General features: G+C 43.8%; 1 protein-coding gene across 1 annotated transcript; it reads left to right on the top strand.

The window, feature by feature from the left end:
• Positions 1 to 3,904: 3,904 nt before the first annotated feature.
• Positions 3,905 to 24,123, top strand: ccnd2a (cyclin D2, a). The gene is made up of 5 exons (XM_061282722.1): positions 3,905 to 4,353; positions 5,667 to 5,882; positions 8,267 to 8,426; positions 15,859 to 16,007; positions 20,434 to 24,123. The coding sequence occupies exons 1-5, from the start codon at positions 4,159 to 4,161 to the stop codon at positions 20,605 to 20,607; spliced, it is 894 nt and encodes a 297-aa protein (XP_061138706.1). The 5' UTR covers positions 3,905 to 4,158; the 3' UTR covers positions 20,608 to 24,123.
• Positions 24,124 to 25,705: the final 1,582 nt, after the last annotated feature.

Here is a 25,705-nt window from a genome sequence, read left to right as displayed (position 1 = left end):
GTCTCGTTTTATTTTTGCGTTCAGCTGTTGAGATATGGGATGTCTCAAAGAATTTGGGAGGATGTGTTTTCGTGAAGAATTTCTGAGGGAGTCTGAGGGAAGTCTGCAGGCAGGGCGCTCAATGCCAAATCTGAACAGCAGCCCCGTGCAGGGGAAAAGCACCAGAAGAACAGGTGATTTAAGGGAAGATGCCAAATTTCAACACATCACAGGGAAACACTGTTGAACATGAAAGGGAACAAATAATAGTATCAAGCCCAAGTATTTAGGGGAAGATAGGCTCCCTGCTCAGTGTCAGTGCCTTGATATGCAAGTTATTTGCCAGTGTACAACTCCACACAATTGTGGAGCGTGATTTCTAGGTCTTTCTCTGGTATTGTCAGATTATAGTCATATTCTAATTGATACCTTTAGGTCAGAGGACTATAATTCCCCCACTCACTTGGAAATATTGACTCACTGTGTTTCAACTCTAGCTGGAGAATTGTGTTTTCCCCATTATGCTTTCTGGCATTGTTTTTCTTCTCATGTTTTTATTGGTATAACGAACTTTTTTTTGTTATTGTTTGGCATGCACATCTGCACTTGGTGAACCATGAAGCCGTACAGCAAGAATGGGGAAATGTGAATGTGGCAAACAAATGATATTAATGATGTAAGTAAGACAAATGAGTGAGGAGGTGATCTCTCATCAATGGGTTCTGTTTCTGTGTTACTGGATTGTTTTTCTGGTGATAAACTAAGGAGTGATGTTTTTTGCAGCTGCTTAATTAAAGAGGAAATTAAAAAAAAAAAAAGAATGTGGACTGAAATATTTTTCTTATCGAAACATGGGGAATATTTTTCACATTTCTAACATTATTTTAATACTGCTACATTGTGATACATATTCCTGGTGAAAGATTTGCTGTTGATTTTTATTATTGCTGCTGATTTATTGTATTATTGTTGTCATTATTATTATCATTTTAGTACTATTATTAATAATATTATTATTAATTTGCTTGTGTTCTAATCTCACAGAGTATTTCTACATTTACTTAGATTTGATTGCGAATACATTTTTCATGCTTGTAGAATCTGCACCAAATTGATATCAAACAATTTAATCAACTATAAATTTAAGAAATGAACATGTGTGAATTTAAAGACCTAAAATATTCATATTATTGCTCCAATTTTGTCACTATCAAATTGTGATGAATTTGAGACCAAAATGATTCAACAATCATTCACTGATTATAACTAAAGAAGATATGTCTTGTTAGAAAAAAATATATAAATTACAAATTCAGAGAATAAAGAATCATTAAAAGGAGCATAATATTTGAAAACATCCAAGAGTTAAATTATTTGATAAAAGACATCATTGAGATCCAGGTGGGGCTTGAAATGAATCATTTTTTATTATGTCAAATGGATAAATATTTATATTTTCTTTGCAAGCTCCATGCATTATAATTCTCCCAGAAATGTGTTTTTTGTTTCCTATAAATTCTTAATGGAATTTGCAGGGTTTAAAATGAAATAAAAATGTGAATGGGGAGCCCCTGCATGTCAGGTATGCTCCCTCCATGCAGACTTGACTGTGGGTATTTTCTTTTCACATACCTCAGCTGATCTTATCTATGCAAACGAGTGTGGCTACAGTTTGGCAAACACCTCAGAACAAAACGGACAAAGATAAGAAAAGAAAATGGAAATAATTTGCACACATTGTTTATTTTTGCTTTTCAGGCTACAGTGGCCACCAAGACCTTCTTAACTGCAATATTTTCCCATGATTATATACATTATTTTTTTTTTTACATTTGTGTGACTTTGGAAACGCAAAATATAATCTAAGACATTTTCTTATCACCTTATATGTTTTAAAACACCGTCAGTGTGGCATGTACTCAAGTGAGCTGCTGTCATCTATCTAGCTCTCTCGGTAGAGCTCTGATGAATTCCCCACCCGATTTTCCTCATCATTTCTTCTCCTCCCGAATCCGATTGTCATGGTGATCAAAAAAGAACAATCATCCATGACAGGGACCCGCGGGGAATTTAACTGTAAAAGTAAAGTGATGATGACTCACTCCAATTGAAAACCCGGAATATTTTTATCTTGTCATTCTTTACATTGTTTACATTTTTATCACAATACTTTTTCGGGTTTGGGGATTTTTTTTAATCCACTTGAAAAAAACTATACAGGAAACATACCTCTTATTGTCCGAACGTGCTCTTGCGGCGTGCTGCGCACTTAAACTTTAGTTTAATTTTTGTATTGACTGTTAGGTTCTTAGTAAAACGTCTGACCGCAAATGCCAGAAAGCTTTGACGTGTCCTGGCAAAGATGTGTTACAGCTTTATTCTGATATGCTGAGTGAACGCTTCCGCCTGTGATGTGCCTTACGGTGTTCCTTCATGGAACTGCACAATGGGGCGTGGGCGCCTAGGCACATGTGTAATTCAACCACGTGGTGCTTACATGCATTTAGGAACTCACACACAAATATAATCACCAAAAACGTCAATGTATTATTTTGTTTAGTCAATTCGCTCCTGGTTGCAGTTTTCCAGCAGACAAGCTCTGACACGTCAAGGTATGCAAATGAGCAAATAGGGGGTCGCATATCCTCCTATTTGCATGCGGAGAGATGACTATCGGTGTGCAAACAGCCGCAGGTGTGATCCATGCAGGTGAAGGAAGCGTCTGTGGCAGCATGGGACGCTCGGACAGTTTGGAGCACCTGCTTCCAACAGCGCACCTTTTTGTCGCTCTTTTCGTTTACATTCGTCAGAGTTGAAATATATTTCAGGAGCATCACTTAACAGTTCACGTCTGCTCTGTTATTGGTATCAGATGTTTTTAGAAGTACTTTTGTGCATACAAGTCTATCATTCGTCATGTGAGCACCGATTGCGCCTGGACTAGTTGAAATGAATTGAATCCCTTTCCATGCAATTACATATTTAGCTGCGCCACTCATTGATGTGTCTTTTGCATCCCAGCGGAGACAGCAAGGGGGAGGAAGGTAAGAGGAAGTCTGCCCAGTAACAATCGCCCAGCCTGGTCAAACTCTGAGGAACTATTGGCTATGCAAATAGATACACGCAGAGGGAGGAGGAAACTACTTTAGACTGACGAGAGGAGGGGAGAGTGAGGGGAAAAAAACTTTAAAGAGACATTTCCTTTGCTTTTTCTCCCAGGAGCGCTATGCAGCCTATAGGAGCTTAATGGAAAAGACCAGCTTCCAAAGCATGGGAGGACTTTACAGTCTTCCCCTGATGCACTGCGGCCTTCATTCACAGCACACAGCTTTGAAGTCGCCCTAGAAGAATAGGGGATACGGGGGAGGATTAACATATTTACCCATGCAGATTCTCAACTCTTTAGGCAGTATATTTCTTTCTATCTTCTTAATAAACGCAATCTACCACTTGTCTATGCCATATTTCTAAAGGGGGGGGGGGGGGGGGGGGTTATTGTGCTGTTTTAATGGTGCCCTGCTCTGGAAAAGCACATGGTGGCCCCTCTTTGTTCAATGGAATCCCTGTAAGAAACACAGGGGTCTTTTAAGAATTTTAAAAAATGCTATGAGTAAACATAACTTCACGTTGTGAAGTACCTTTCATGAAAATGTAAACTTAAAATGAAATTACATCTCTTCCTATAGTATTTAAACAATTGTATGCTAGTCAACGCTCCCAAAGATAATCAAGCCGCTTTAACGCGTTATTCGACATTTGAGGGTAAAATGGTGCATAAGTTAAATTGAAGGCTGTTGAAGCGGTGTGTGCATGCGCACATGGTAAAGAAGAAAGAAAGCAAAGAGAGCCATGCGTGTGCTGCTCGGAGCTAATGAAGTGAATTGCGTCAGTTGCGCACGCCTGCAGCGCAGCCTTGAAATGCGCCTGATGCAAGTAGAGGCGCACTGAGGGGACACACAGGAAAAGTTCTCGACAACGAGAGGCAGGACGACGCGGACGGAGCCCCTGCAGTCTCGCCTCTTTTTTAATGCCTCCTTTACACTTTCCCTTCCACCACTGTGTGTTTTTGCTCTCCGACACACTTCCTATACAGTGATCCTGCTTCTTTTTGTGTTGTTGTTGTTTTTTTTGTTTTTTTTTTAGTTTTTGTTTTTGTTGTTGTGACTTAAGCCAAACGCCATGGAGCTGCTCTGCCTCGAAATGGACACCAATATCAGGGCTCGTCCAGATCCGAACCTCCTTTGTGATGACCGGGTCCTCCAGAGCTTGTTGACCATAGAGGAGAGGTTTCTACCTCAATATTCGTATTTTAAAGGGGTGCAGAGAGACATTCAGCCCTTTATGAGGAGGATGGTCGCCACTTGGATGTTGGAGGTATGAACGTCACAGAAAGCTTGTGTCCTTTTAAAATGTTCCCAGTGCGCGGCTACATTTGTTCATCTTTCGTAAAATATTGGCTTTTTACGTGCTTTTCGGCGTTTTAAAGTCCGCTAGTGTCGCTCGTCTTTGCGCTGCTTTCATCTTCCATACATAACGATTGTAAATATTTGCCACCCGTGTCCCTTGAGCTGTGCACTGCGGCTGTTTTGGCCATTTTTACTGATTTTATTAAAGATAGACGGACTATTTCCATGCACACGTATGCACTCGCCGAGCACCGCGCTGGTCGATTCGCCATGTTGTTTTTTTTACGGGAGCGTTTGCGCTTTTTAAGAGGACTTTACAATGTCATAAACGCAATAACAGCACCTAAAATGCTTCGGCTATGGCACAGGGCGAACCTATTTGCCCCACGATTGGACAAATTATGTGTTTTAACGTTGCAAACGTTGTGGGTATCTGTTTGAAATGGAGGAAGGGCGAGGGCCTATTTGCGCCAGGCTATTCCCCCCTCGCCATGCCTCATACAGGAATTATGTTCAAAAGTCGACCGTAATTCTTTTATTTCTCACTAACATCCAACTCCAAACATTGCCGAGGCTCTCCGCTTTATTTTCATGTGAATATTGTCCAGTTCCGACCTACTGGATATTTTTAATTAATTTTTAAAGTGAATATATCGGATCGCTGGTGACGCACGCTACCCCAACCTTATGCGACTTGTTTTTTATTTTGACATACTATTCACATTAGTCCTCGGAGAATTTGGAGAGGAATAGTCGGGTATGATGTGTAAGGCGTTATAGTGTATTATGGTGTAAAAGAAATGCATCTGGACAATTTATTTCTATTTTTAAATATTTTTTGAAAAACATGACGAATGAAGAAAAAGTTGTTTCCGCGTGCTGCGCTCCAAGCGGGGTGTTTTCTGGCTGGGCTCGATTGTGACTAGAATTCATATCTTAGTGAATGAACTGCAGGAATGTGACGCTATTGACGGGTTTCACCCTTAATTCGCGTTTTGTGTAATCATCACTTAGATTAAATGTGATGTCGCAACCGATCAGGACCGAGCGCAAATTCTTGGCCGGTCCCCAACTTTTGAGTGTCATCCCATTTGTATGTGCTTTTCTATGTCATTTAAAGCTTATTTATGTTTTCAAGTGTTGGGGAATAAAAGTAGACGTCATTGAAAGCTGCTCTATTGTATGTTGTATTTATTGTAGTGCTCTCTCCCCCCCCCCCCCCCCTCTCTCTCTCTCTGTCTCTCTCGCTCGCTCTCTCCCCCTCGTCCTCTCTCTGTTTAGGTTTGTGAGGAGCAGAAGTGCGAAGAAGAAGTTTTTCCCCTGGCCATGAACTACTTAGACAGATTTCTAGCAGTCGTCCCCACCAAAAAGTGTAACCTGCAACTGCTGGGAGCGGTTTGCATGTTTCTTGCATCCAAATTGAAAGAGACTCGTCCATTAACTGCAGAGAAACTTTGCATCTACACAGATAACTCCATCAGACCACAGGAACTGCTGGTAAGTAACATTCAAACGTCATCAGTTGCTCATCACCAACTTTTTAATCTTCCATTTTTTTTCCCCCCCTTTGTTTCATGGCATTTTTAATTACCCGCTTCCCAAAAGGTCCAGGGCGCACTTAATATAACGCAAAAAGCCACACACAGGTGAATTGTTCCACAGGGGCTCCTTACTGTAAAGACCCCCTTTGGATGGGCTTTAAAGTCTGTCGAATGGTCTCCATCGCCATCTAGCGGCAGATATTTGCACACGCAGAGCAACGAGGTCATCTTGAAAAGCAGCCAAACTTCTGACTCTGTTCCTGTCAGAGTGGGAGAGAGACTCAGAGAAATCCGTTTGCCTTTTACAGTTCAGCCTCCATCCAAAAATACCCAACGACGCACACTCATGATGCCATGTTATCTCACGCTCGTTCTGTTTTGTATGTTTGCCATACTCGTCGGGGGCGATAGAACAATTGTTTATTTGCGGAGGCCTGCGAGAGTTGCCTTCACCTGCGCAAAGCAATTACTTAGGCCCAGTCTCACATTAGATAACGAAGCCCTGCAGTGTTACATAAACATTCCTCGGTAAACAACAGTCAATCCCAGCCGTGTTGTGAAAGAGGCCTGATTTTCTAATGGTGGTCTCAAAGCGACCGGCAGTTCCGTTCTCGTACCTATATGGTCAGCAAGTGAAAGCGGTGCTCTCCTTCAAACAGCATGTCTAACTTTTAACTTTTGAAGCCCTCTGCTGTTTGTTTCCTGATGCTTAGTCTCTGTGTTTCTGTATAAGGCAGTATTTTGGCTGTCATGCAGATACAGGAAACAGAGATCAGCTGCTCAGTGCATGTGATCGCTTGCTTCTCTCTTTTTTTTTTTTTGTGGTCCTCATCTTTGGTAAGAATTTCTTGCAAATGGAACCGCAATGTTAGAAAGAAGGTGTGACCAGAGGAAGGCAGTAGCAGAAGGAAGTGGGGCCCGACCTGCCACTCAGCATTCAGCTCTGCTATGTTGCAAGTTTTTTTTTTTTTTTTTGGTCACAGATTAGTGCAGCTGCATCTTAAATGCATGAAATAATTTTGTTGCTCACATGACGGTAATAATTTTACTTAATTTTAAAAAAGTAATCATTTGCGACAATGGCCCAGCTCCTTTGGATTGCATGTCATAAGTAGACCGTCGCACATCTGAAAAGGTTAGCGGAAAAAAACATGCAGATTCAGCAGCCGCCATATTGGATTATCTCATGACTGAGACCATGCTGTCGCTCCCAGGGAGAAAATGAGCAGCATCCGTGGTTGCAGTCACAAGGCAGTAGTCCGGAACCAAACCACTAAATGTTTTCCTAAATTAGTCACCAACTCTTCAGTTAATCACCTCCTGCTCTAGGAAGTGAAAGTAACAATACACCCAAAGACAGGAGAACACCACACCTAGTGTCATGTCCCATCACATGGGACAGCAGCATGTGTCTCCTCTGCTCAATATGCTGCTACAAGGCATTTATACATCTGAATTGTAGGCCTGTTTGGCGCTTGACAATGGTGGATTTAGTGAGATTTTCCACATGACATATAATGGCATTATATGTGGGAGGAAATCTGTTTAAGAGTGTTTTTTACATTTCTTTCAACGTTTGAATACAGATTAAATCCTGATTCTTCCCAATACGCAGCCTTCCTCCCCCCTTCCGCTCACACTCAGCAGAACCTCTGCTGGGCCTCTTTAGGAAAGTCCCAGATGCCAGACAGACAAGTGAGGAGGGAGCACACACTTGTGAGGTCACCTGAGCTGGCGACATTGCTTGTGTTTCGCTGTCAGGCTGAAAAAAAACCATGCAAATAATTGTCATTTGCACCAGATGACTTTTTGATGAAAATAATTCGTGGGTTTAGGTTAACTAAGTACCGTGAAAACTGCAGCTATCCCTTTCACTGTTTGTTTCCTTTGATGGCAATATTGTAATAAATTGTAGTGGCAACACAAACAATTACTAATTTATTATTTGAAAAAAAATAAAAAAATGTTTTTTAATTTTGACTGTCTAACAAAGACATCAAAGTAGAGCTGTGGAATTGCTGTTTGGTCATGAACACGTCACATGTTTGCATGACTACTTGTTGCTAGGCAGAATTCATACGGCATGCTCACAAGGCTGAATGGTAACTGAGGGTTAATTCAACAGAAAAAGGAAGTCATATGAGGCCACATTAAGTAAATAAAATGACTACAAAATATCGTCGCAATTGAATGGAGACTTTGTATGAAAGTGAAAACAAAATGTGAAAAACGCAATCGGATCTGCAAAAACTATAAAACATTTAAACGTCTCCTCGACCTTTTGTGTTTTTATTTTTGCATCATCATTACCACAATCCGCTGGTGTCGCCTTTACTTTAGGAATGGGAACTGGTGGTGTTGGGGAAGTTGAAGTGGAACCTGGCAGCAGTGACGCCCAACGACTTTATCGAGCACATAGTGAGGAGGCTGCCGCTGCCTGAGGATAAACTGACTCTTATACGCAAACATGTCCAGACGTTCATCGCCCTTTGTGCCACAGGTAGGTCACAATCAACCATAGATGCTTGCTCATTGATATATTGCATACTTTGGAAAAACTGATGCACAGATTCATGATGGTCCAGACATATAAAATTGGAATGGTGCAAACAGTGCACAATTGCTAGTAAGTACAGTAGTACGCCATCACGCTGCAAAAAAGGCACGCTGCTTCACTCCGTGGTTTACTTTAGATTGCTTTTTTCTTTCTAGCCGATTTTCACGAAAATATTTATTGATGACTTAACTATGTTTTGTAGGCTAGTTGCGACTTCAATACATACTCGTGCTGCTGTAGGCGTGGGGTGGTTGAAAAATGACGCCCCCCTGCATACTGAAGGGTGCCAAGTTGATGATGGCTTTAGGAGTGACGTAAGCTACTTTCAAGCACATTTCAAACAGTGAAATGCAAAAAGCTACAATGTGAAAAATAACTCAAATGAAGCTTAGATCATCTGTCATGTCAGAGTGTGGTATGTGGCGGCGTTTTGGAGACTCGTCAGTAGCATCCAGTGACACATCAAACCAAGCTTCGGGAATGCTCGGTTGAGGAGCATTCTCATGGGGCACGGGGTTGTGAAGTGATGGACGTGGGTGTAGGCTTGGCGGGCTATTGTGAGCTGGATTGTACCCACAAGATCATACATCAAGTGAGTCCTAGGAGGGACACGCATCCTTTAACCCGATCTGTAACTTGCGTTGAAGGAGGTGCATGAGGTTTGACGTTGCCTCAGACAGGAATGCACCTTGCATCCCCCTTGGAAAATAGTTCCATTTACTGACATAGATCAGAGCAAGGTACAGTTTCATCAACTTAAAATGAAAAATAGTCATTGGTTTTATGTAAAATGCGTATTGAAGAAAGGCGAGGGTTAATCTGAATAATGTGGGGGGGCGAAAACAAGGACCAAGTGACTCCCACTGTTATGTAGATTCTTGTGTCATGACAGCATGTCAGTAATAGTATCTATTGTCAAAGCAACATTGTGAAAGACTCAGCGTGCACTTTGTCCGTAATGGCTTCATTGAGGGAGTGGAAGTGAATTTACGAGCCGAGTCCTCCTGACATTGCGTCTTCGGAGAAAGCCTGTCGACGGATAGTGCTGGATTAGCAACAGACCATTTATTTATGTATGCACTCGGCAAACACAGAGTATTGAGGGCAAGACGCAGAAAGGGAAGAGTGCAAGTGAGTCAACAATTCGATGCACTGAAGCTTTCCTGGGAATTCGAAACCCTTTTTGCTCAGTGTTCCCAGACGTAAATCTTGCGTTATCTGGTGAGAATCTTCTCGGCGGCATCTTCCAAGCCGGGCTGAAGACGCAGCTCAAGGAGGGGCGCTCTCAGGAAAATTTGCATTTCCAAGACAGTCTGCAGCAGGTCACCTGTGGCCTTGGCGTTTCATTCAAGCCAGCAGCCGCCGCAAATCCCACCGCCGCTGCCCGTCTAGTGAAAGAGCATAAAATCGCAAGAGAACGAGGAGAAAGGACAAGTGGAGAAGAAGGCCTTGCTCTCCTTCCTAGTAGCTCCTCGCTTTTGATGAAACGGTTCCGTTCAGGCCACTCGGTGGGTTTTTGTCAGGTGGCGTAAGCTGCCTCTGTATTAATTAATAACACTGGCTGGTCCATTCAGGGCTATGCAAATGGCTTGGGGGGCTCAGCTCAAGACTGCGAGAGGGGAGACAAAAGACCCAGCCCTTACATTTCATATGCAGAGCCATGTGAGTGTCAGCGCCGCGGGGCCCTTAATAGGAAACGCCGGCCTTTCCCTCAGGCAGCCCGCCGGATAACAGCCCAGAAACAAGCTCATTAAGGGAGATTATAAGGCTCCATTCCTCCACACGCACACCGAGCACTCCCAGTTTCCTCCTCTATTCTTATTCAATCAGGCCAAAGTGGGAGAATAGACGGGGTGCATGGGGTGGACAGATGCACCCCAAACTGTCTGCTGTGCTTAATGAGCTTTGTCTTTGAGCCATATTGGCAGGGATTATGCTCTTTTTGTTTAATGTTCACTCCAATAGCCTTTACTGTAATGGTACGTATGCTTTAGATCATAGCCATCAAACTCAAGGCCCGGGGGCCAGATACGGCCCGCCACATCATTTTATGCGGCCCGCGAAGACAAATTGTGCATCGACATCATGTGTCAATACTAAAATTACAAATTGTCTTCACGTAAAAAAAAAAATAGAGATATTGCTAGCAGTTTTTATGACCATTTATCTTTCTAAAATATTTGAACAGTTTTTACTAGTCTCTGATTTCAAAACCAGTTATTGTGTACATAATATAAGGCGATGACAGTCATAATGGCCCTCCGAAGGAAACTGACGACGATGCGGCCCATGACAAAAATAAGTTTGACACCCATGCTTTAGATCAGGGGTCCCCAAACTTTTTCCTGTGAGGGCCACATAACCTTTCCCTTCTCTGATGGCGGGCCGGTGGCAGTTTGTAACAGAAAAAGTGTGACGATCGTAGGGGAGCTTAAAAAAATTATTGTTTTCCAGAAAGCCACACATAACCAAATAACGGTTATTTAATAACCCTTTCCAGGTTCTTTACAGAAAAAAGGTCAGGAAACAAATAATAACACTATTAATGAAATAAATAATAACTAAACCCTCTCTGAGTTCTTCACAGAAAAAACAAGAAATAAATAATAACTAAATAACTCTCTCTGGGTTCTTCATAGAAAAAAAACCATGGAACATTAACTTTCTGTTGTGCCATGCACAATCTTAACAGACAAAAGTTCAGCTCAGTTGTCAGAGCAGAACCTCTCTGACACATATGAGCAGTCTCTTAAAGTTCTTGTGTTCCTTCCTTATAATCCTTTTGTAGGTTCCAGTAGGCTTGTAGACACCGCTGTCTTTTTTGTTAAAGTTTGATAGTGCGTCATAGTCTGGAGTAAAATTTGTTGTGGCAATTCTTAGGCGAGATCCGAGGTGTTGGTCCGTTTACCTCGATCTGTGACGGGTAGATGTTGACGTTCATGTGGCTGAACGTCACGTCGCGTACGTCGAGCCAAATTGGCAACTCTTTTAAACGCTCGGCACTGTGTTCACCCTGCTTTACTTGGGCGACATTTTAACGGAAGGATTCCAGGGGAAGGTTTGTGGGTGGCTTTAGCGCAAAACTGCATCTGAAAGCTCAGCGCGCGAATTACAAGAATGCTGTCGTCACAGCCCACGCTCTAAATTCGGGACTGATACAAATAGAGCGCGAGTGCGCCATGTCCGTACACGCACTTGTGAGTGTGCACCGAGCTTTCTGACACGGCTTCCGGTAGTAAATGCGCAAGCGAGCGCTCCCCCTTCTACTGGGGAAACGCAGTCATTGCAGGCAAAATGAGCAAAAAAAAAAAAAAGTTTAATAATACAATTTATTCAGGGTTGGCGGGCCGGATTAAACGGTCCCGCGGGCCGTATCCGGCCCGCGGGCCGTAGTTTGGTGACCCCTGCTTTAGATGATCGTAGATGTGGATCAAACGCAACACATATCTGCCATTACAAACAGTACTTTGTACTGCATGATGGGATGTACCAGTGGTTCAAGTAGCAGAGGACAAGCTCTTCAAGTTTTGAATGGGACAAGTAACTTGATCATTAACTTGTTAGTTCTACAGAGGAAAACTAATGATTCACTAGATGGAAGACACCCTTTTCCCCTCTTGTTTAAAGTCCACTGAACCCGCAGGACGTACGAAATCGGCATTGGATCTTCTCTCTTTGAGAGCAAGAGAGCAATAAATATGAACATTATAATGAAATAGTAGACAGTGCATAATTGCACTGCAGAGCAGCTAGTCAAATTCAAGTGGTGTCTGTATCAAATCGTAACCAGGTAAGATCAAGTTGAGTGTTTCGCTTTCATTTTAAGTCCAAAGGTTCTTCCATTGATGACTTTTAGCTCCACAAGATGGTGAAACTATGGGCAAATATGCCCTTCCAATTTCTATGCAACCATGCAAATATTTTTGAGTGATTCATGTCCCTTTTCATGCCAATCTCACTGAACCAGAATGGCGTCGGCATGGAGACGCCCAACACATTGGTCAAATGAATGATTCATCTCAGATGTGCTCAATGAAACAATCTTTACTGCCATTTGTTATCGTGAACATAAAAAAAAAAAAAAAAAACTTGGCACTGGATGCGTCAGTCTGAACAAATTAGCCACCACCTCGCACAAATTATCCTCACATCCCTGAAATGTGGGATCATGTCCGGTGCTGCCACATTGGCAGCAGATGAAGCTGGAAGTAGCCTGCACCCAAAAGTGTGACACACTACGTGAATCACACAGCGGCATGTCCTGAGCAACCCACTCAAAAGCCTGTGGCCCTCTGACTCACGCCAAAAACGCAAAGGGAATTTATCTCTGGATGCTGCTACATTCATTGCCATGTTTGAAAAGTCAACATCCTCATTTGAACCTAACCCTTGGTGGTCGTGATGCTGAATTGATGATTCTGTTATATATACTTTAACGGTGCGCTGAAGTTAGTTAATTGTCCAAACAGTAGATGGACATGAGCTTGCCACGTTGCGTAGTGTCTATCGAGTCCTCCCATGTTGAGTATCCTTGACGCTCCTGATGCTGCCATCAGTGTTTGACCGAACCATTTCTTTCTTTTTTTTTTTTAAATAATAGTGTCTTGCGATAGTCATAAAAAGACGTTCATGATGTTCAACGTACATACGTAACAAGTTTGCTGGTGTGCATGTGTGTGTTGTTTATTATAGGAACATGTATTTATTTATAGGAAAGACGAGTGTTTTGAATGACGGTGCATTAGTGTTAAAAGTGACTTAACCACTCCTAGAATAATGTTTAATTTTCACCTTTACTAAACACTCTTTACGATACACTATACGATACAGGACCTTGATTTATTGCCTTGGAAAAACAAAAACATGGAGTTGGAGAGGAGACGTTGTGATTTTCTGCCAGTTTTTATGGCTCCTGTTCAACTCTCCAGTGTAGATTAATTTACAAGTTGAACGTGCATACATTGCAACCACCCGCGAGGAGTGTGCCATGTAGGGCAGAAGACTCAATGTGACCAGAGGCCAGAGAGGATGAAGTTGCAGACAGAGAGAGAAAGGGCCATTGAAGGCACTGAGCGAGTGGCGGCGCGCTGGCCAGACCAGGCAGCCGCCGCTTACACAGAGCTTTCCATCGGAGGCGTGCGTCCCCACTCGGTTCCATACACTGTTTATCCTCAACAAGAATATTAATGAGCGGCTCCTGAAATACGAGCATTCTTCGCCCCGCGTGCTGCCGCCACCAGGCCGCATTGGCTGTACACGCGCACAGCCTTGTTTGTTGTTGTCTTGTGTTGAGTGCGAGAAATCAACTCGCAGTAGCCTGTTCATCCACAAAACTACATCTGCGCCACCTGTCCGTGTACTGTATGTGCACGTATACCATTCCTTCCCTGTGAGCCCCCCCCCCCCCCCCTTTTTGCCTGTCAGTCTTCACTCACATAGTGTAAATCCATGTATGTCTTTCTCCTTTTACCCCCCTGGTGAAAGTTGTACTATTACAGCAGTGATGTAATGCCGAGGGGTCTTTGTGTGCTCTTTCCTCTTGGCTCGAGGTAGCCTTTAATAAATCGTCCCCTTGGCAGAGGCCCAGCCACGAACACAGGGGTGTATAATAAGTTCATTTATTTGTCAACACTGAGCCCACACGATGAGAAAGCGCCTGGCTGCGCATGTTAAAAAGGCAGTGAGGGGCTGCCTTTACAGCTATCAAAGGGCCCACCTCTTTGATTCCAGCTGGAGGAAGAAAAATCTCCTTCAGAGCCATCCCATGCTGTTGGCTTTGCTATTGAATATGGCAATATGGTAATGTGTAGGCTGGCTCGGACCCCCCCCCGCCCCCCCCCCCCCCCCCCCGCTGCCCACTGCCCCAGCCCATAGGTGGCCCAGGAACAGAGGCATGCTTGTGGGGGAAGGAGGGGAGGTGAGGGTCACTGGAGGGCAACTCTTTTCTTCCTGCAAAACCTCACAAGGATTTGGCCACAGACTTGAGAGTGATGCGCAGCAGAGACGTCAATGCCCCCCACCCCCCCCCCCCCCCCCACCCCCCTGACGCTCTCCCACCACGCCTACCACCTTCCCGTCTTTTCTCCTCGTGGCCTTGTCGCCACGCTGTCCATCCCTCCTTCTTCATCTTCCTCATGCTGTTGACCCCCCGCACCCCGCTGCCCCGCAGCCCCGCTGCCCGGCCACACTCTTTGTCCGGCCCGTCTCGCTGAATTGCTACTGGCACACAGGGGATGACTGCTGTGTCTCTCAATTGGGTGAAATGAGGTGATGACTCCGGACAATAGAGTCACACTCTTCTGCCTTTCCTCTGGCTGGCCCGCCACTCTATTAATATGCTAAAAGATAGGAGGGCCGCCAACGTAAACCACCGCCTGTTGCCGCGACAAAGCCTGGGGCATGTGTGTCATTCAGTGGCCCCCGAGCGGACCGTGTGCTTTCCAAAAAGAAAGGCAGGAGTTGAGCAAGACGTACAGAGAGAATAGGGGAGTGAGAAATTGTGATTCTCGCTCTCTCTATTTCGATCTCTCTCTCTTGTGCCCCCCTCCCTCGCGCCTGTATGCCAGTTGCCTTGCCTTTTCGGGCTTCTGGCCCGTTCACAAGCTGTCTCATTTGCATTATGAATGACAGTGAGGGGAGCTAACAAGGTTATTGGTCTTTGAGACGCACGCCTGTGACCACACGTGGAAAAAGGACCTACAGCAGTGAGCATTGGCACAGGCACTGAGCCTCTTTATTCCTCCCTTTCCAAGCGCTATGGGGCTTTTTCAGCGAGCACACGATTTACTCAGGAGATGGAAGAAAAGGGGCCGGCCTGGGGAAAAGGGAGGCGGGGGACGGAGGGAAGGGGCGAGGGCGGGCGGCTGCTTTTCAGCTCCTTTACAAGCCAAGTGAACCCTCATTATCCAGACTGCAGGTCATTAGCGAGCGCTACGTTCAGGCTGTGCGGAGTGGAAGGATTATTTATCAACTGACTGCTAAATCACCAAATCATACAGCAATGTGTCACGTCTGTATTTTTTTTGTGGAGCGTATTAATGAAAACCTGAGATTATGAAACGGTTGTTTAAATCTTAGTGCACGCTTCTTTTTCTACAACTTACTCAAAACTCTTGGCTCCGGAAAAGTTACCCACCAGGAAGCCTAATATTTTTCAAGACCAAAAAAACACCAGTCTGTTTTCAATAATGTCAGGTTGAAGTTCAACCTTTAAATGCTTAAACGCTTGATTTGGGGCGTTAGGGTCCAAGATCTCAAGTAAGTTATGAAATACAGATTTTTTTTATAAATCTGTCTTGAATCCGCACACACACACACACTCAAATAGCAGCATCACGCCCACGTTTACTGAATTAGCTTTTGTCCTCTCCAACAGATTTCAGATTCGCCATGTACCCTCCATCCATGATTGCCACAGGTAGCGTGGGGGCCGCAATCTGCGGCTTACAGCTGGACTCAGTGAACCCGTCCCAATGGGGGGACAGTCTGACAGACCTGCTGGCCAAAATCACAAACACAGAAGTGGTGAGTTTATGTTTAGAAAACTTGTTTTAGTCCCATTTTCTCTTTGCCCATGTATACCTGTGTTTGGGAAAATTGCATAAACTGACATCTGACCAGCTAATGCAATTAGACCACACTCACACTGTGACGTAAATACGACATAATGCATTGTGTGTGTAATTCAGCAAAGCAGCATCATAGCTGGAGTTCCTATTATTTTGGGTTGAATATAGTTTCTTAGCCCTAACAATTGACTACGTAGAGATTTTGTGATTCATCGAATCAAATTAAGAGAACATTTGTTTCTTGTATGTTTGTCAGAAACCTGACTAGTTAGCAAGTGGCAGGTTTTTGTTCGAGTAGGGCCTCCTTATATAAACAATCTTGGGAATGTTGCTGTGGCGGGTAAGACAAGTCCAAACAGCAGCAGGACTTTTTGCGATACCTGGCATTCATCATACAGCTGGAAGTCTCACCGTGCTTTATTGCATTTGTACTTAACAAAATACAGCATTGGAAGTCCAAATTGATTTAATTGGGTGTTTTAAAATTGACCCATCCAATTTGCTGAAACCAATGTTGCAGAGAAGCATCTCGAGCTCAAATCAAGTGCTTCAAGAATGGTGGTGTTTGGTTTGCATTAGTTGACTTAGTTGGAACAAGAATTTCTGTGTGCTCACTCTGACGGCACTTTTTTAAATCCCGTCCGAAAAGACATCTAAGGAGGGGGGGGGCCATCAGGCTTGCATGGTGACAATCAAGCCTCTCCTGCCTCTTCCTTTTGCTCCATCTTGGCTGGAAAATCATGGCTCCCTCTGGCGTGTGCTGTGTGAAGTCCCGCTCACCAGCTAAGGAAAAACAAATAGCCCGAGCAGCACAGGACCTCAGTGTGTTTAAACTGCACGGTTCAGAACTTGAGGGAATTAAGTCGCTCCATGGCTCTATGATCAACTCCCCTACATTCCTGGATCCAGACAAGCCGTGCTTTGCAGCGCAGGCTGGAGGCGAAGCAGAGGGCACCTTTCCTAACTCAACATATATGAGGAACTTAAGTATAAACTGCTTAGAAGCCAGCCAAAAAGTAAACATATTGGGTATGTTTTGGTTTGTAAAATTACTGGTGAACTTGTATCAGACCACCGCTAGTGTGACATAGCTCCAAGAAATGTGAATGTACGCAAATGTGTTGCGTATTTGTTTTGGAACTACTCCGATGAAGTCGTTGACACGGTCACAGAGATTGTTCTCAAAAGTTGCTCTGTGTCATCGTCCGATGCCACAGCGAAGGATGACAATTTGGACTGCAGTCACCAGGATGCTGGTTTGAACCACACTCCAAACCTACACATAACTTTCTGTATTTGTATTTGCAAGAGGGTATCGCTAAAGTTAGTTCAACAGCCAGGCCAAATGTGAAGGGGAAAGTTCTGCCAACGTTGCCGCTCTTGCCAATGGCATCTTGGATGAGCCCACCCTCTCCTGGCACCCTGCTGGCGTCTGCGCTATCCACGAGCTGCGGTTTTCCAATAGAAATGTGACAAGGCCCAGTCATCACCTTGGGCTGCTGGGAAAATGTGTGTCATGACACACACACACACACACGCTGGTATTCCTAAACTGCTTCCGATAGTATCAAGAAAGCGATACAATAGAAGCTATGATCAAACAAATAATCTGTTGTGTTATTAAAAAAAATGACATCAATAATTGCATAGCGCAGTGGGCAGGGCCTTTGAGCATCTTGAGGGGCATCCCCCCCCCCCCCCCCTTTCAACGATGTGCAAGAGCGCTGCCAATTGTGGCTGAATGCGCTTGTAAAAGTGGAATTCATTTGTGATCTAAGGGACATCAACGTTCCTCTGCAACTAACTCCCCCAACCCAATAGCTTTGCAGTTTTGTGAACTTTTAGAGACGTACGCACATGATCATAAATAGCTTCATCCTACAATCGCTCATTGACTATTTCTCTTTTTCCTCCTGTTTTAAAGCTATAGTTTAAAATCCTCTTATATGAGTTGCAGAATGGCTGACTCCACAGCGAGTGAAATGTGTTTATTTTGGAAGATCAGTGCTTGACAAAATGAGCTGTTTTGGGCCGCAGAAAAAAGAACGATGGCATTTTCTATACTTGGGATTTACACCGTCAGCCTCTTTCTGGAAGAATCTTGAGATAAGTGCGTCGTCTGTTGTGTGTGCTCGCTCCAGCTCTGACCATCCAGCTAGCTTTGTGCGGTACAATTGGTACTTGAAACGCATTCCATGGCTTCGCACATTTCTTCCTTTTGGTTTTGTCTGTCTGCACGACTTCCCCCTGCGACTCATGCCACAGAGGCCGCCCAAGAATAATGTGCTTGCCTTGTCACACAGACAGATTGTTGCAATATGATGAACGCTTGAGGTGGGAGGATCGTCGTAACAACATGGCGGGACTACGACCCCATCATGTGCTGTCCAGGTTGAGGCAGCGCCACAAAGATGCTTCGCTAAAGCGCTCTGTCTGCAATAGTCTTGCTCGCTTTTGGTCTTCCCTGAAAGCTACTAATGTTTCCAGTAGTCACACGCTGAAGTCATTAAACTTTCTCAAATGAAACCTTTAAGGCTTGGCAAGTCGTCGGAGTTGCCGCTCTCAAGCGCTGCAGAGACTGGGAGAGTGTCTTATTAGAAGTGAAGGCATGCATTCTTGCGGTAGAACACAGCCAGTCGCTTTACATGTTTAGAGCTTTGCTTCATGTTCTCACAGGAATTGAGATTTTTATGACCAAGTGGGGGTTCATATTGGTGGGTGCACACGCCCACGTTAGGGTCTGGCCACCCTAGAGGATGCTCGCTAGTAGAGTTACCTTCATGTCTGAGGATAATCAAATCCACATTTACGGATTCTAAGCAGCGCTGTTGAAGAGATAAGATTTTGTAGCGGCAATTACTTCAAGATGACCCTAAATCTGCAACAAGAAAAAAAAAATCAATAGGCGGGACTACAATTCGGAAACATGTCTCATGCATGTTTAGCCTGTGATCGCTTGTGCTGTTTGACCTTTGACATCATGACCTTTTGTCAGTGAGCCTTGCAGCTCCTGAAGAGCAACTCTGTTCCGAATTATGTCTTGTTCCTTCTTGCCCTGACGGCATAACACTGGCTTTTCAGGTTTAAATTAGGTGCAGCTTTGTGTTGCCCTTTGAGCCATCACTCCATTAGGTACAATGAACACATGGAACTTTTTTTGTTACAGTATCAGAAGGTTCTCCATTAGCGCACTCAATTGTGAACAAATGTTCCTGCAGCACGGTCAATTCAACATCTGTGGGATTCTTCTGCTAACAATCTTTTCAACACTACCAGCCCCTCTCTCTCCCCCATCCATCCCCACTGTGGACCAGCCATCACAGAAGCATATGGGGGCTCAGTGCTGTTGAGAGGCCCCTCTCCCAGGTGGATTCTGACATTGCCCGAGCGCCTTTGATGCTGAAAGGCGAGCCGCTCGGGTCTCCCATGGATCCCCGGCAGGCAGGCAGGCACAAGGACTGGCTCTCGTTAAAAAGGCACCCTCTTTGTGCTCCCACAGGAGGTGGATGTAATTAACATAACTTTGGTCCTACCTGTGTTTTCAGACATCGTCGTCAAGGCTACCTTTGTTTTCTCTGCGCTTGGGAATGACTGAGGAACTGGCGGATAGTTGGGTATACAGCTGGGTGTGAGCGTTCGGGTGTGAGCTGACGCAATGCTCGGGTCTGCATTGTGTCTGCCCCTCAGCCTCACTGCTAGTGGGAGTTGCCAGGAAGTTCGTGGTCATTTAAAACGTCTGGCATACAGCCCCCCCCCCCCAAATTCTTGTCATTCACAAAGATAGTTGTGGGGGCCCATTTTCTCCCTGGGCAACACTGGCACAATAGCTGCTTTGCACTGAACAGTTTGGAATGCTACGCCTTTGGTTTCCAGTCCACCTGTTTCTGCTGTCTTAAGTTGGAATCTTTCAGGCCCGATAGGATCACTATATAAACTAGGCTGTTACACTTGTGTATATAATCTGCTTCCTGATTACCTGGAAGACATCCGAATTTTGCCCTGGCTTTTGGGCCAGTACCTGCTCGCTCTTCTTTTTTGGTGAAGAAGTACAGTTTTGCGGTTGGAGGTGCTCTTGAGCAAAGTCTTCCATCTAGTGGTGAACACTGCCATTACAACATAAAACGGATCAGCTGCAGTTATAGTAATCATCATCATCATTTTGAGCAACTATACTTAAAACTCATGTTCAACGACTTTGAAATAAGATGAGTTCAAGTCAAATGGTTCCTGCCAGCCATATTGATCTGGATCCGATTGATTGGAAGACAAATGAGTCTGCCATATTTTAAACTGGTTCCTGCTTCTAGAATTTGGGTAACCTGTCATAGACATGGTCAGTCAACAGTGTCTTAAAGTTGTGTGTGTCTCTTGTGACATTGCAGGATGTTCTCAAAGAATGCCAGGAGCAGATTGAGCGTGTGTTAGAGAGCAGTCTGCGCGAAGGCCGGAAGCAGCAGCAACAGCAGCAGCAGAGCCAGAGAGGCCCAAGCAGTAAAGGCCTGGACGAGCTGGATCAGTCCTCCACCCCGACAGACGTCCGTGACATCAACTTGTGAACCACAAGAGGGCCCCATTGCGCAGGATTTACAATGACAAAAAAATATGAATCATGAAAAAAAACTTTCTTAAAAGCAGAAAAAAAGAACAAAAATACAAAATGCTAAAAACACAAGCCCTTTAAAAGAAAAAGAACAATGTTTGCTAGTTTTTTGTAGATTTTTCTGTTCTTTAAGACAAAAAAAAACGCCTGCCCACAAAATCTAGATTTTTTTTTCGTCTAAAAGCAACAGATTCAGGGCACGATGATGCTCCGTTGTGCCTTGGATACACAGAAGAGAAAGCAATCATATTTGCATTCTGCCTTCGATTGTATAGAATGATCATTAAGTTATATTGTAACCATAGCTGGTTGGCAGAAAGTTGCATACGTGGGATCAAAGTATGCTTAGTTTTTGCTTTTCTTTTTTTTTCCTCACTCTCTATTGATATATATTCATGTTATCATCTGATCTGACCATCAGTGAGATGTGGCGAGAAAGCCTTGAGAAAAGTATACGTAATGTTGGTGGGTCCCAAATCCAGGGGTGAGACAGGATCATTTGAATCATCATTATTAGCCGTAGTAATTATTATTAGTCGTAATAATATGATTTGACATATTTTGAGTAGTCAAGGTCAATAAGCTCCTTTGTCAGGCTGCTTGTATGTGTGCGCATGTTTGTGTGCAGTCTGAATGGGATCCTGTATCTAAATTAGCAGTAAACATTCTAAGGCGCGAGGCACTTACAATGTTCGAAGACTATGGAGCAGGCCGAGGTTACATACATACTTTGTCTATCAGTATAACGGGGCATCTATGCTATGTCACTGCCTTCATTCATTGGCAGTGTATCTAGGTCTCTTGTTGGCCAGCAATAAACTGCTGCATGGACGATGAATGAGACGGAGTGTGTGCGAGCGAGCGAGCGAAGGAACCGTCACTTCACTCAGAGCACGTGTCTAAAGTCTTGGAGAACCTCAGCCTCACAGGTCATGCGAGGCGGTTGTTTTATTACTGCCATTCTGTTAATGATTATATGACCACATATTGTGTTACAATGTTGCGCGTGCTTAGTCAAAGAAGGGGTTTGGAGTGCCCAACTCTCCAACACGAGCACAGTTAAGAGCACAGTTGAGCGGCGGAGAGGACAATGCCTCAAAGACAGGAGGACGGGAGACTCCTGTGAGAAGGGAGGCGACAGGGTGCTGGAAGAATGGTAAAGACAGTTGGGCTGGATGAATCGAAGGGAGTGTGGGAAGGCGGGAGGGAGCGTATTGCTGACGTACAGCCAATGGCTGAATGATGAGTACAACACCCAATAGAGGTTGGAGAACAGAGTGACTGGGTCGACTTAAAATTCTCTTTATGGAGATTTACTATACATAGATAATTGAGTTGGAATGAAAAATGCACCAGGTTCAATTTAGATGGATGCTAAATGAGGAACTAAAACTGCCAGATCATATGAGGATGAGTTTCCCTTTTTGTTGCTTGGAGGAGTACAAACTATTGTCAATGCATCTGGAGTCACTTGTATGGTTGTGTTCGGCTCCCTATATGATTTCAATGGCAAAGCACTTTGAGAACATACTCCCCAGGAGGAACATCAAAATGAATTGGTGGTGATTTGGTTGTTTTTAATTTTACTTTTTATTTTTAGCCTTTGGTTTACTTTGTAGGGCTGGTTTCCCAATCAACCCCCCCCCCCCCCCCCCATGTCAAGCAAGAGTCACATAAAACTGGACATTCCAATCAAAGCGAACATTCCTATTCAAGCAAAGACCAACTTAATCCAAGGAGCCTGTCCATTTCCAAGGATTGGAACAAATAACAAAAGGCCAAGACACACAGTTCCCTCATCTGTGGCTTTCCTTTACACTGTCAAGATTTTTTTTTTTGTACTTGAATATTTCTTTCTATTTATCTGCATCACAGCCACAGTCATGTCTCACAGGGCGGCGCTCGGGTGATCGTAACATCCAATATTTGCACATGTTCTTCGGAGGCCAATGACTTTTGTTTTGTTTTAGTTTCCAAACCACCACAATGATGTGTGTTTTAATGGCTGTTCACTTTTTATGGTGCTGGCTTGAAATTGCAGAAATGTTCGACAACATTGTGTCAGGCTGTGCTGCGTGTCATTCAGTCCTCTTTGAGCTTTGCTGCTTCGAATAATCGACGAGGGGGTTCATCGGGCAGAGAGACACAACCGTGTTCTTCTTTTTGGACTTTCACGTGTGCTTGAGTTTAGTTTTTTTTCTTTTCATGAACGACATTGTTGGTTGTCAGACTGAAGATAATGCGGGGATTTTTTGTTTGTTTGTTTTGTTTGAATTTTGGCTACTTGATTTGCCAAAACATTGAGTTTTCGATAATTGCCCTCTTTCATTTTGCCTCTGCCGGATGTAAGCTCTCACCCAAACTTAATGTCTTTCCTGCAATGTCTTGTTGCGTGTGTTATATATTGAGACCACACTTTCAATTTGTGTTTGATATATTTTATGGGGTGACCAGACTCACAAAAGGGTTTTTTCTAAGATTTAGAGATACTGTATTCCAAAGTGAAGAGAGGACAGAGGAGGTGTGAAGACATCAAGAAAAAAAGTCAATATTTTTATTGAGTTATTGTTGTCTTTTTGCGCTGCTAAAAGCTATGAATTTGTTTCATTTATACAAAATAACATTACAGAGTTGTGATGTGTCACTTGAGTGTGCTGCTATTTTATAAACATTTGTATTATAATATAATTATTTTACTGCTTAAGAGATAAATTCAGAAAAACGAAGTAGAAGGTGATAGAAGAACATGAAATGAGTACTCGACTGGAAATGTTCTTTGTACAGTTTGACATTTTGCTTAGATAGCATGTCTCCTTTACCCCCTTTTTGAATCTATTTTGCTTGTTTTCTTCAGTCACATTCTGCATCGGTTGGTATATATCCTATACCTCAGGATTACCGGCTACATTCAAAAGGAAAAAAAAAGCATACAAATAAACCAATCCATCATCAGTACCTCTGCACTTAGGGAACCTGGAATAGAATAGTAAGCAACTAATTAGCATTTTGTGGATGCACCGCTGTTTGGCATTCACATGGACATACTGGAGAGGGAGGGGGGGGGGCGGTGTCGGAACATTTCTGGGAGTGTTCTAGGATATTTTGCTCATGTCGGTGCTACGTCTGACATGTTGTGGGTGACAGAGGCTACAACAGCATTCCTATGATGGCCAAAGTACACTTGTTGCTTTATTCAGTCATAATCGCCCTGAATGTCCGATTCCCAATGTGGGAATGACGTATTTTGGTCTGAGATCATGTGCGCGTGTATGTGTGAGTGAGTGAGTGAGGGAGGGAATTACACCTGTCATTTTGACCCGTAAATATTGTGAATATCTGGAAGTTTGAATGGAGCACATTTCCCTTTGACTCGCCTCCCCTCCCCACTAGAACCCATATCATGTACCTCAAATGTCTGTTGCACAACTTCTGTTCAATAAACTTCTGCTTTAAAGGGTGTGACACCACATCAGCTCACTGCTCTTTTTCTTGCCTTGTTTCCTTTTCACAAAAGTTTGTTAGAGCAGTCTCCAATGGGGAGCATCATACAACACTGTAAAGTTCAGGTGCAGGGTTCGATTCCGGCTCCGGCCTTCCTGTGCGGAGTTTGCATGTTGTCCCCGTGCCTCCGTAATTGTGCTAAAATGGACGCTCTCCGCAAAAAACTTGCGTACATATTACCAACAGTATGCTTGACACTCATCGAACCGGTGTTGTGCTTGATTTGGTTTGCAGGCCAGATATGCCCTCAGGCACTTGTATTTGACAGCTATGATGAAGATAATTTCTGCCAAACACTGTTGTACTTACTGCATTGACAAATACTTTGCCTTGATCTGTCAAGATCCTTTTTGGCGACTCAAATTGGTAGACAAATTTTAGGATACAGGCGGTAACATCAGCAGCAGACTTTGACCTCAATGGATAGGCTTGAGGCCATTTTGTGAAATAATCGACCATCACGCAAATATATTGGTATCCATCTTTTGTCTGAGCCAGTTTGCCAATGAGGTCCATCCCCAAGAGTTCGAATGGCTGAGACACCTAATAAATAAATAAATTGATAAAGTGCAGTAATAACGGTATCACTGCACAAATCATCAGAAAAAAAAGAGCTGGAGTCCAATTTGGCCTAGGAATGAGGGAACCTGTTCAAATTTGGCACACAGCCTGAAAGGACCCCCAGGAAGACAGAAAAAAAACAGCTGGAGTCCAGCACTCACCGTTCTCAAAATAAGGGGGGGGGACATATTCTCACGGGGCAGCTGTGAGGATTTGTTCCCCCCCTGTAATTTGGCCTAGGAATGAGGGAACCTGTTCAGATTTTCCACACAATCTGAAATGACCCCCCAGGAAGACAGAAAAAAAACTGCTCGAGTCCAGCACTCACCGTTCTCAAAATAAGGGGGGGAACATATCCTCACGGGCCAGCTGTGAGGATTTGTCCTCCCCTTGTAATTTGGCCTAGGAATGAGGGAACCTGTTCAAATTTTCCACACAACCTGAACAGACCCCCAGGGAGACAGAAAAAAAACAGCTGGAGTCCAGCACTCACCGTTCTCAAAATAAAGGGGGGGGGGGGGGGGACATATCCTCACGGCTTGACATTTTTTATACAGTTGTGGTTACAATTTTTATCCCCCCTCCCCACCATCTGTCACTTTGCTTGGGACAAAAGGAGCCTTCAGAACTGAAATTTCTTCTCAACTATTCATTCAAATCAATTCACTCAAATCATTCTCGTTATGAAAGATTTGATCACAAAATGTGTGTGGCTTGTTCTTAAATGAACACGTTTGGCATTGCTATAGTGTCAGCTTTTAATTATATTGCGCTGTCATGTTAAAGCAAATTAATACATGCAACAATATTAATTTGCTTTGAAAATACCTGAGTAATAAAATAAAATGGATGGATGGATGAATGATGATCACAATTAAGTATAAAGTCTCCTTTGTAATATATACTCCTTGTAGCCTGTACCCAAAAAGAGGAGTTTCTTTGCATCGAGGTTTATGCAAAGAGCTCACGTAATTATATTGTTGCTTTTTGGT

The sequence above is a fragment of the Syngnathus typhle genome, linkage group LG7 (assembly GCF_033458585.1).
Source record: "Syngnathus typhle isolate RoL2023-S1 ecotype Sweden linkage group LG7, RoL_Styp_1.0, whole genome shotgun sequence".
NCBI lineage: Eukaryota > Metazoa > Chordata > Actinopteri > Syngnathiformes > Syngnathidae > Syngnathus > Syngnathus typhle.
This window is presented reverse-complemented; position numbering and strand designations above follow the sequence as displayed.